Source organism: Anneissia japonica, unplaced genomic scaffold (assembly GCF_011630105.1).
Source record: "Anneissia japonica isolate Jap-2015-1 unplaced genomic scaffold, ASM1163010v1 scaffold981_len364101_cov180, whole genome shotgun sequence".
Lineage (NCBI taxonomy): Eukaryota > Metazoa > Echinodermata > Crinoidea > Comatulida > Comatulidae > Anneissia > Anneissia japonica.
In genome coordinates this window covers 309,767-322,117 of record NW_022756110.1, presented here as the reverse complement: position 1 = coordinate 322,117, position 12,351 = coordinate 309,767, and the positions used below count along the sequence as shown (strand labels likewise).

Below are 12,351 nucleotides of genomic sequence, written 5' to 3'. Positions count from 1 at the left end.
AAAAAAGAAAAGCAAAAAAAAAAAGGTTAAAAAAAAAAGAATAAACAAAGTATATATATTGTAAGAAAAATAGAAGTTTAGGGCCAGCCTGCTGTAATATATATATAAATTTATCATACTATAATATAGTAGTATACCGTAGCTCAGAGATGTGAAATGCCTTGAACTTTCGGGGAGGTGAATATCGGCACTGCCGGTTATTTGTTTTAGCAAACTATTTTAATTAATTAATTTTTCTTTTGCAGGGTTACATATTTAAAGCATTTTTCTTGCTTATTTTGTAACCTATTCCTTTATCTACCACCTTTGTATTTCTTTTGCTGATAATTGTATTGTTTGATATTGGAATAAAATTATTGGAATTGAATTGAATTGAATTGACCAAATAGAAACTGGACAGCGCCACTAACGAGAAAGTAAATCCGAAAAAAAACATAGAGATATTATTGCTGCGAAGCAGCCAATTCATATTCTTGACAGCAATTTGACCTCTGAAAGGTCATTGTTTGTCAAAAATCAATCGCCTGAGACAACTGAAAAGCGGAGTTTCCATCTTTCGTTCTGCCGGGTACAATCAATTACTTTAGGCGACGTTTGTAGACTAACCTACTCGTACCAACGTCGGCATGTCGCGACGCTGGAGTACTATTCAGCGTTTTTACTATATTTCTAGGTTTCCTATTTCTACGTTTAATCGGCTCATCTTATCGTCATCATTATTGTCTTTCATCATCGTCACCAGTATCATATTTTATTATCATCATCGTCTTTCATCATCATTGCAATCATTCAACAGATGTTTATAAGAGACAGGTTGTGGACTGGCATAGTGTTTGCGGAAATAAATACCATTTTATACACATGCGCAGATCGATTCGCCAGCAGCGAGTCATCGCCAGCAGCAGCGAGCCATCGCCAGCAGAGAGATGTCACTGCAGCAAAACACTATTTTACCAACGCTGTTCTAATAATATATAGACAATGGGTCGTGCTCATATTATTTGTTATATTTTTATTATTCATTATTTTCACTTGACTCGCATAAATAATTTTGTTCGAAGAACATTTTATGCAGTTGTACTTCGCAGCACTTCACTTGCAATTTGCAATTTCTAGTAATAAGAATACTAGAGCGCTAACAGCAATGTATTCGATGTTCGAAATACGCAGAGCTGTGTGTGTGTGTACCATCCAAGATGGCTGCCATAGATTCAGCCAATCAAATTTCGCCTGAGCACTATCATTTTCAATGGCGCCCTCAATTTATACAGAAAGTTCAGTACAGCTAGTTACCCGTATTTTGAAACTCGAGCGTTGCGGTGCATGGGTGGAATGTACACGATTTCAATTCTTTTAATTATTTGAATAAGATGCTCTACTTGGCCTCTTTTTGGCTACGACAGTTTAATAATTTGTCATTATCAATACTAATTACCATTAATGAAATAATATTCAGTCAGAGGGCTTATTTATGGTGGGACCCTCCAGAGGCTGTCTCTAAGCCTGAAGGTGGCGCTTTCCTACGGCAGCCATCTTGGATGGTACACATACACAACTCTGCATTGCTCCGCCATCTTGTCAGCACTCTAGTTGTTTAATAGCTCTATGGAAAAAAGAAATCGAGTATGGGACGCCAATTAAATTAGGTATGGCGTGCACTTAGTGCAATAAAGAGTGAGTAACCCAAAATTAGGGTCTGGAACCGAGGCTAGTTGTCTTTGTCAAATGTAAATTAAAACAGTCATGGTTTTTGATTGACGTTTGGAACAGAAATTGGAGAGGGGTTTGATCAAGTCAGAACTACGTTTTGACATTTGAATTACATTTTAAAGAAAATAGATCTACATTTTGGAAAATTTTAACTACGTTTTAAGAACTTTTTAAGAATTAGACATTGAATTTTGCAATTACATTTTGATTTTCACATAGATTTTTGCTGCTTATGGCACCATAGTAACGTACAATAACAATAGTTGGCACACCCCCGTTTAATAATGGGGTATTTCTAAACGTTACGGTAATCTTGGGAAATTCCATCATGCTCAAAGTTTAACAGGTACCGATACCGTTGGTTGCATGACTTCAACATTGAGTACATTTGAGAGTGGAAAAACAAAATCGTGCGAAATTGTAAGTCTTTATTTTTATCTCTATGATATTTACTGCAGTATACCTGTTATATACCCCTTCTCGGAAATAAAAATATAAGGGTGGGGCGGATCCAGAATTGTTCAAATGTTGGGGGCAGGGGCACAACATATTCAGAATAGATATGCGAGTAGCGCTAATGTCAAAATATGCATTGAAATTTTAAAATTTAAGTGGCAAAGCGGGATGGGGGTGGGAAACAACAGGAAATTACTAAACAAATACCTGCTTGATTACATAGTCACCAGTCTGCTTTAATTCCTCTTCACAGTTTCTTTTTATTTAAAATATTGGTGTTTCAGGTTGTTTTCACTTTGTTTTATTCCGTATGTTTAACTGTATTTACCGAGGGTAACCCAAAAACAACAGTTAGCTGTCAATCATGGGCCCTCACGTAAATAAATACAAACAAAATACAATACAAACGGCAAGCCAAATTTAATATAAAGGCCTATATAAAACAATATATTAAAATATTAAAATTAAAAACAGTGTATTTAAAAATATAAATAGAAAAATATGAAATATGTATAATAAATTAGACTTTAGCACTACATATCACAATTGAATTAAATAAATAGGCATACTGTATTCCTCCATCCACTAGTGTAGGCCTACAATATGATTTTGGACTTCGACCCTACAGGCTATCAGTACCGCCACACTGTATGTAGAGTGAATGATCGTCACTTTGCGTGTGACGTTTTGGATTTCTGTGTAAATATGTATTTATTCCAGTTCTAACATTGTTTTGTAAGAGTGGTCCATCCAGCCAAAGCTGATCATTTGGTACCTTCAATACAAACAAATAAATATAAAACGAACCTAATATTAAGCTTGAAAAGTCTGAAAAATACACAACAAAAATGAAATCAAGAGTAAATATTTAATAAACGTTTATAAAATAGAGAGGGACAGCTAACTAAATATGAAAGAAATTATAAATGTGTTCGTTAAAATTAGCTGTTCCTCAAATCAATGGATATTTTTAGTAAAGCCATAATCATCTGAGATGAAATAACCCCTCTCCAAGAAACGGAAATTTTAGCTACCAATTGTCTGCAATCATTTGGTAACAATTGCCATTAGTTTTGCCCTGCGAGATATAAGGTGATGTATCTAAAGCCTACGGGGCACAAAGCCACGAAAAAAATGTCAATGTATATGCAAGTTTTGATATTTATCCTTTGATACAATATTTATCCAATGATGTATTTTCATTTGTAATAAAACTGAATGAAATTGAATCACATATCCTCTCATAAATTTCTGAAATGTGAAATTAATTTACTAAAAATGGCTTGAAAACTTCTTCTCTAAAATAGTTTCATACTCATCTACACACTCTACTTATCATACCATATTTAACCATATTTAACTCCCACAAGAATGCCCTCCTATCCCTTGTCGTACATCCTGCTTTGAAATATCGTTCCTTCCATATTGTTTTGTTTTTGCATGCTCCTTGTCTTTTTACCCTTCCACAACCCCTTCCCTTATAAAGCAAGCTCTCAACATGTAGGCCAATATCAACTCACCTTTTCAGTCTCTTCATAACAATATAAAAAGGAAAAATTACTCAAAAAGGTAATGAAATATAAATATCCTAACTCGCATTTTCAGCTCGCATTTCCCAACTCGCAACTCGCATTTTCCAACTCGCAACTCGCATTTTTCAATTCGCACTCTGAGAAATTTCACTCTGTGAAATGTGCAAGATGGAAAAATCCATTATATGAGTTTGCGTACGGAAAATATGTGAAGTAGGCTAAAGAGGTATCCATACGTTATAGATTACATATTGATATGTTACAGGTATCTATCAAGAAACTATATGACAATATTTTCTCAAATTTATGTGAGTTTAATTTACAATTAATTCACAAAATGTTGTCAATTCAATTCCTTCAACCAATAAAACTTTGGTCTAGACACTTTATATTATTAGATGCTTGATACAGATTTAAATGGTGCAAATTATGTTTTGTAATGACACCAGTTTCCGTAACTTGCATTTAAAATAATTGTATCTCTACAATTATTTCATAAATATGCTAATCATTCTCCAACCCTGAAAACATAGGTATGAACACTTTACTTGTCATGATTGAATGATGCAGAGTTACTGCGAATGATCAATTTTCCTTTAGTGGCGGAAGGTAATTAGAACATGTCATTCAGCACAACCTTATGAACCAGAATCAGCAATAACACCAACTTTTGCAATTTGTTTGACTCAAGCTCTAAACCTGCTTGTCTGTCTCATTCGAAAGGCGGTGCCCGACTAAGCTAAGCTACTCCGAGAGATTTTGAGCGGACGCCAGGCTACACTCGATTACGTTCTCGTCGGGGAGTGCCCCCAACCGTCGGAAATATCCTGGTGCCACCCCTGGCTCGCACAGATTTTGTTTAATCTTTCCTTATCATAGCATTCTCATTTATGATGGTTTTAAGACACAAAATCCATATTTGAAGAAATAATGAGATACAAATTTTTTAAATATTTAAAACCTGGGGGAGGGAAAGGTGGGAAAGAGTGATTACGCCTCTGTTTCCCAGATTTTTGAAATCTGTATCTCATTCAGCGTTCCCGAGGTTATCATCAAATATGCTTTTTGTGTCTTAGGAAAATCAGTTGTACAACTTATTAAAAATGTTTTTCCTCCGGAGCCTGATTTTAACGAATTGTGTGTGTGCATACCAGATAATATTTGTTTAATATTTGTTTTTAGACTGATTTACATTGACGATTTTAAACATGAGTAACCAAAGCGAATCAGATACCATGCGTCAGCTGGGTAACAAATACTACAAAACTGTTACTAATGACATGAGTCCTCTGCTACAAAAAGGACGACTAGAACAAGCACGGCACCACTACACAGACGCCTTGGGATGTAGCTCTAGCCCAAAAGAAGCAGCATCTGCCAACAAAAACATAGCAATGACATCATGGAAGCTTGCAAAACTAGAAGTCAATCAGAAAACACGAAGTGGTTTAGCGTTGCACTTGTACAAAGAGGCACTCAAGGGTTTCTCAGAAGCCTGGGAACGCGGTCAAGATGCTGAAAATGGCCACCCGTGGTCTGATAATGTAGTTCAGAAAATGCACCAGTGTTTACAGGAGAGTCTTGACTTTGTTACGAACCAGCCAAATATGTGGGACGAGAAAAAAAAGCTGTTGGCAATGGCATGCCAATTTGTTCCAACAAGTGCTTCCAAGGCTGAGTTGTCCATCTTGTACGTAGAGTGTCTGCTTTCGAAAGCAATCAACCTTCTACAGGAAGGCGTGTTTGGTAAATCTAAGAGCTTTTTATATGATTGCTATCAACCTTTAGAGGAAGCTAGACGCTATGCTGGAAGTGACAAAGATATGATGTCGGAGGTCCGAACCCTTCATGAGGATGTTGTGATGCAGACATCTGTAGTTGAGGTAATATTTGATTTCTAAATAATATGTGTGGATCTAATGTTACTGAAGGTTAAAGACTTCTACCAAGAATATAATAAAGCTGCTTAATATTATTGTGAAAGTTCATAATGGATGCTAAATTGAAAAGACTGTGTTACTGTATATTCAAAACAGTTCTATTTCTACTTTTCAAACAAAAAAAAGCTTATTCTCTTAGGAAAAAATTGCTTTAACATATAGGCCTACTAGTGTGCAAAAAGTAATTTAAAACAATATTTTTTTTTGTGTTTTATGGTATTTTATACATTTGAGATTTAGCCTAAACGTTATAAATGTGTTTTTTTTTTATTGTTCTCAAAATGTAAAATAGGCAAGACAAGCGTTAGACACCGCAGACGACCTCAAGGAAAAGATTCTGAAGACAGAGGAAGAGTTGAGCATAGACATGGTCTGGGAAGTTCTTGACTGGTACAAGAAAGCAATCCTCCAGACAAGAGAAAAAGACATTGAGCTGGAGGCCATCGCTATGAGCCGGATAGGTGTGATTTACGACAGCATACTAAAGTTGAGGTCCAAAGCCAGACCATATTTTAAGTAAGCAGATCGTACATTTTAATTATTATGAATTGTTGAAAAGTGATTCTTCATTTTAAATACTTATAACACTTTTTAAACAATAAAAATGTCAATAGCATATTGGAGAGAATTCTATTTCATCCTGTTTTATTTTTAATGTAATGCTTAGAAAATGTAAAAACTTTATAACAAGTCCAGGGCAAAGAAAATTTAAGAAAGAGAGAGTAGACTGATGCGATTGATATTAAGTTTAAAGAATTGAACTTATTACAAACTCAGTTTTGATAACTGCCTAAAAGAATTGTGATTCTCTATCCTCAGAGGGGCAATAACCCTGGCGCATAGTCTCCATCCTCGTGTTCTCACCCAGGAGATATGGTACCAAGTCTGTGCACAGACGCTTGAATCTTACCAGATGAAGACAGTTGCCGAAGAAACTCGTGCATGGATGAAGGAAAGAGAAGAGGCTCTGAAAAAATTGAAACCAAAAATCAAAAAATTTCAGGGCATCGAAAATAATTACGAATGTCTGAAGTACATCTACAAAAATCATCCACCAAAGAAGGAGCACCACAAGTTGCCAGATGATTTACCCGAGCCATCAGAGATCAAAGGCTCTCAGGTGAAGAAGTGTCTGCAGAAAGCCATTTTACACTACCATCCAGATCACAACTCGAAGGAGGAGTTTGGTAAGGAATGGCACGTCCTATGCGAAGAGATCACCAAGGTGTTTACACACAAGTACAACTGCATAAAAGGGGTTGATGTGTGAACGAATAAGCAAGCATATAGTTTTTAACTATTAAATGTACTTTTAAATCTATCTACTTAAAGCATTTTTTATGATTTTGTTTAATTATGACTTTTTTTATACTGCATATCAGTCTTAGAATTAAAGAGATCATCAAGGTGCTTACTTTCAAGTGTACTTGCATGAAAGGAGTGAATGAAAATGAAGGGAGTGAATGTCAATAACCAAGAGCTGTTTCAATCAATCGCGACCAAATATATATATTTTGTAGATGTACTTCAGACATTCGTAATTATTTTCGATGCCCTGAATATTGATATTGTCTATATATATATATATATATATATTTATTTATTTATAAGGTCCGTTGGTCCGAAATTAATATATTTAAAATATGGGCAAAAAAAATTAAACAAGAAAACACATAATAGACCTATATTAGCTAACAGTAACAATAAAAAACTATTGATTGTTGCAAGATGCCCAACTCTACAACATCCTATGAGCAAACAATTCAATTGACACAAGGTATAATATAACCTTATTATTAGACTTCACGTGAAAAGATAATTACATATTTTTTAGGCTATACTTTCACGCAGGTTCAACGTCAACTGGCCCATGTTTCAGCGGCTTAGTTCGTTTGTTTTGTGATGTAAACGAGTTAGGCATAAATAATGTTTGTGTAAACTTTATTTGTAACTTTCCCTTTTAAAACCTAATTTGGAGTTTTTTTACATGTAGGACCTAACTTTTGTTTATTACACATTAGAGTACTAGAGTATTTGCGAAACCTGATTTTTGTAAAGTATATAATATTATATAAAATTAATAAAGCTGCATAAGCAGAGTGCCAAACTTTATTTGTAACTTTCCCTTTTAAATCTTAATTTAGAGTTTTTTACAGTAACTTTCCCTTTTAAATCTTAATTTAGAGTTTTTTACATGTAGGGCCTAACTTTTGTTTATTGCACATTAGAGTACTAGAGTATTTGCGAAACCTGATTTTTGTAAAGTATATAATATTATATAATATTATATAAAATAAATCAAATATAAATAGGGCCTATTCTTTAAAGCCAACAAAAGCATAGATCACATAATACAAAAATCACATAATAGGCCTATATAAATATAAAAATAAAAATCACTCAAGGAAGCAGATTAAAAAAAAACATTCAGGGGTCAAGAACGTCCCTAAATTAAAGGCGACCAAAGAGCCCAGCTGACATAACAAACAGTTTCAATATGTATTATAACAATTATCCTTGGAAAACCAGGTCACTAAAATAAGGAACATTTGGACCAACAGGCATTCGGACCAAAGACCCTTCGGACCAACGAGCATTCTGACCGAAGCTCACCCAACTAAAATTAGGAACTTCGGACCAAAGACCCTTCGGACCAATGGGCCGTCGGACCAAAGACCCTTCGGATTAAAGGTACGCACCCGGACCCACATAGAAATCTACTGACCCCATGTATGTTTCTTCCAATGGATATTCCAACTCCGCCGGTGGTCAACACAAGCACCACTGCTACAAACACAGCAGCATCCCAGTGTTGTTCTCTTAATCCATCTGCTCCTCCGTTTGTGTCGACATCAACTAGACAAATGAATGTTGGCAATCCATTGGAAGGAACATACATGGGGGTCAGAAGATTTCTATGTAAGGTCCGTTGACGGCCATCTTCATTTTGAACGTTGGAAACTGGGATGTTAGGATGTTTCGACAGAACAACGTATGGAGTAGCCCACCTATCCGCAAGTTTCTGCTTCCCGATAATGTTTTTCTTTTGTATGAGCACTCGATCACCTGGTTCAAGGGGGAGGGGGGGGGGGCTGGGTTGACCTTTTGTCATAATTGCGCTTCTGCTTTTCTTTGGCTTTAGTTGATGACTTCGCCGCTTGGTTATATACCAGTTGTAATCTTTCGCGGAACTGCAACACCAGCTCACCATAGTCATGACCATCATCGTCATGGTTACTGCCAAGTCTAAATATTACATCGATTGGCAGGTTGGCATGCCGGCCGAACATCAGGTAGAAGGGAACGTACCCTGTAGCATCGTGTGTCGTGCAGTTGCATGCATGTGCCATATCGCCCAATACTCCTTCCAGTCCTGTTTACGATCAAGTAGAAGGGTCCCAAGCATGTCGATAAGTGTTCTGTTAAACCGCTCCGTCGTTCCGTTACCCATTGGATTATAAGGCGTAGTGCGGGACTTTTCTCCGGAAACTTTGCACAAACCTCGAATTACCGCACTTTCGAAATTACGTCCCTGATCCGAGTGTATGCGTTTCGGAAAGCCGTAGTGTCGAAATACGTTCTGGAATAAAACCTTAGCGACAGTTTCAGCAGTCTGATTTTTGGTCGGATATGCTAAAGCATATGGTGTGAAATGGTCTGTGATGACCAAAACATTCTCATCCGCCTTTTGAACGCTCAAGGGCCAATAAATCTATACCTATAAGATATGATCTCTCATAATCTGCCGAATGTAGGCCTGATCCTAATGGAATGATAAACGAAAAGCCTAATTTGCGAATGTAGGCATCTTAAAGGAATGAAACGAAAAGCCTAATTTGTCTAAATGTAGGCATATGATCTCAATGGAATGATAGACGAAAAGCCTAAGCTGCCAATTAATTGTATATTTTTTTTTCTGAATTTAATTAAAAGTTGAAATTACCATAAAGTCATTCATATTTCGTCTAAAAATAAAAGGTATTAAAATCATGTTTAAAATATTTAAAAACGTACAACTTATGAATATGCAACAATTTTATATTTCTAGAGGGCGCGCGTCTAATCTAACTAAACTAGAGTTAAAGTCTCGTTTTAAAGGTTCCCATTACAATGTCAAAGAATTTTTTTTTTTTTCAAATAAACGACCAATTTCTCACCTATTGTCATTTTCCTGCTGATTTTTACCTTATGGTACCCAAGAATCATGTTTATTTGCATTTTCATAACTGAAATGGGTGAATTATTGTGGTATTATGTCTTTATGATACTCCAATGGTATGAGTTTGGTTGCAAAGAGCCTTAGTTTGTAAGTAAGTTTTGGTGAGATCAGTCTGATTAAGATGAGATGAAAAAATAAAAACAATTATAATAAAAGTAATAATAATAATTATTATCAAAATAAATAATTCTCGAAGAATTTCATCTGGGTTCAGCAGTAATGAATAGAGTGGTTGTCATTTGCTTTATCAAGGCTACCGAAGCTAGCCGAAACGTAGGTAGTAAGTTCCGTTTTATAATTGGCTTATCTTTAAAGAACAACCACTCTATTCAAAATAATAATAGTTTTAATATACAATTTACTTTTATTAGTTTACATTTTCTAAATTCAAATGCATCATGTAATAATCTTTATACTACTGTAATAAAATGTTAAATTGGTAGACAGGTTCTAGAAGATAAGCACCTCATTATAAAATAACTTTTTTAAAGCTAGAAATAAACATGATACTAATGGTAATTCATTTTTAAACACATTGAAGTCAAATGGTAAGTACAACAGACCTTTCCGGAGTCAATCAAACTTAACAACTGACTAATCTCAAAGATACTAGAAATACAAGATAGAGTTCTCCGCACCAAAAAAGTGTTCCACCGAAATGCATGGTGGGAATACAAACAATGGGACGCCCCCTACAGTTGGATCTAAAAAAACTTCTACCAAACTTTCGTTACCAAGTCGTCGCGTATTTTATTATCAATTGTCAATTAAAAAATTGTACACCGCGATGCGCTATGACGACGTACGGTATTGGAGGGCGTTGCTGTGCAGTAAATTGCAACACATCATACAAACAGGGTCATAATTTATATCGATTTCCAAAGGATAGAGAAAGGTAAAATATTGCATTGACTTTAAACAAAAAATTAGCTATATATATTATAAATATATATTAACATTTTGTTTTTTTAACCGGGAATTGATTATATAGGCCTACAGTAATTACATAAACTTGTGTTGTAAATAAATTTTAAGTGAATGCACATTGTTTTAGAACTACATATATGCAGTTCTAATTTGTGATTAAAAAATATATACTGTATCAGAGCTGTATTCAATGTCAATAATAATGGGTTGGAAAAGCATTGAAATCCTGAGCTAATAGGCCTACCAATAGTATGGATCAATAAAGCACAAGAATTCATAATGATGACTGTATTTTGCACTTCTTTACCGACGTCCCGTACCGGTATTATGAGTTTTTACCGATCACTTTTTATTTACCGTACTAGATATAAAAACAAACTGGAATAGATACCCAGACAGTGACATTGGTGAATACATAACCTCCTTGGTGGCGGTAGAAATCGTTGCTATTATCCAAATAAAACACAAAACAATTAAAGCATAATCATGAATCAGTAAAGAATAAAACAACAATACAGCGCAGAATCGTATGGCTGGCCGCACGCACTCTTAGAGAAAAAGTTTTCCTCCATTAGTGGAAAAGGAAGGGCGCCTTTTGCGTCTGGATATACTTAGCAACAGAAGGGCGCCCTGTACGTTGGGCACGAAGTATAGAAAACTTGCATGGTTAAAAAGAAGGGCGCCGCCTACGTTTGGCACGATTTCCGCCTCATTTTTACTATGCGAGTGCTCTATCTTGTATTTCTAGTATCTTTGCTAATCTGAACAGCCCTAGGAATACGCGCGCGTTTTACAAACACACGTGTTCGCGTATGCTTACCTCCATGTTTTAATTTTAACACTGCCGTCTCTTGTGGGACCTTAGCAACAATATCCAAGGGGCGGAGCTTAGCGGAAAGGTCCATTTATAAATTGGGAGACTATTTTAGTCTCTAGTTTTCCTTGGTTTTGAGTCCAATGTTTAGATTTTGTGAGACTAGTGCCAACTCTTGCTGTGTTTCTGTTGTTGATGCTCCAATAGTAGGGATAGGCTTATAATGCCTTCTAGTGAACCTCCATCGTGACAATGTGAACACAAGCTAAAATAAAAAGAATTGTTAAATTGATAATGTGAATACACACAGAAAATTAAAAAGTACAAACCAGAAGTCATCATCATCATCACCATCTTCATAATCATCTTTACCATCATCATCTTAATCATAGTCATCTACACCACATCATCATCGCCATCGTAATCAACGTCATCTTAACCATCCTCATTCCCATCATCCAATCATCATATCATCATCATAATCATAATCAACATCACCACCATTATCATCGTCATCAACATCATCATCCTAACCATCCTCATTTCCATCATCATCCAATCATCATCATCATCATCATCATCATCATCATCCAATCATCATCATCATGTGTGTGTGTGTGTGTGTGTATGTATATGTATATTTTTTGATACGGCCAATATATATGTCTATTTTGTATTAGGCCTATATATATATATATATATATATATATATATATATATATATATAGTGTAGCCTACATATTCTAACACTCG

General features: G+C 35.4%; 1 protein-coding gene across 1 annotated transcript; it reads left to right on the top strand.

Annotated features, from left to right (window-relative positions):
- Window positions 1-2,053: 2,053 nt before the first annotated feature.
- Window positions 2,054-7,241, top strand: LOC117123998. The gene is made up of 4 exons (XM_033270103.1): window positions 2,054-2,130; window positions 4,881-5,581; window positions 5,931-6,154; window positions 6,458-7,241. Exons 2-4 carry the CDS (start codon window positions 4,907-4,909, stop codon window positions 6,906-6,908), a joined length of 1,350 nt encoding a protein of 449 aa, XP_033125994.1. The 5' UTR covers window positions 2,054-2,130; window positions 4,881-4,906; the 3' UTR covers window positions 6,909-7,241.
- The last annotated feature ends 5,110 nt before the right edge of the window (window positions 7,242-12,351 follow it).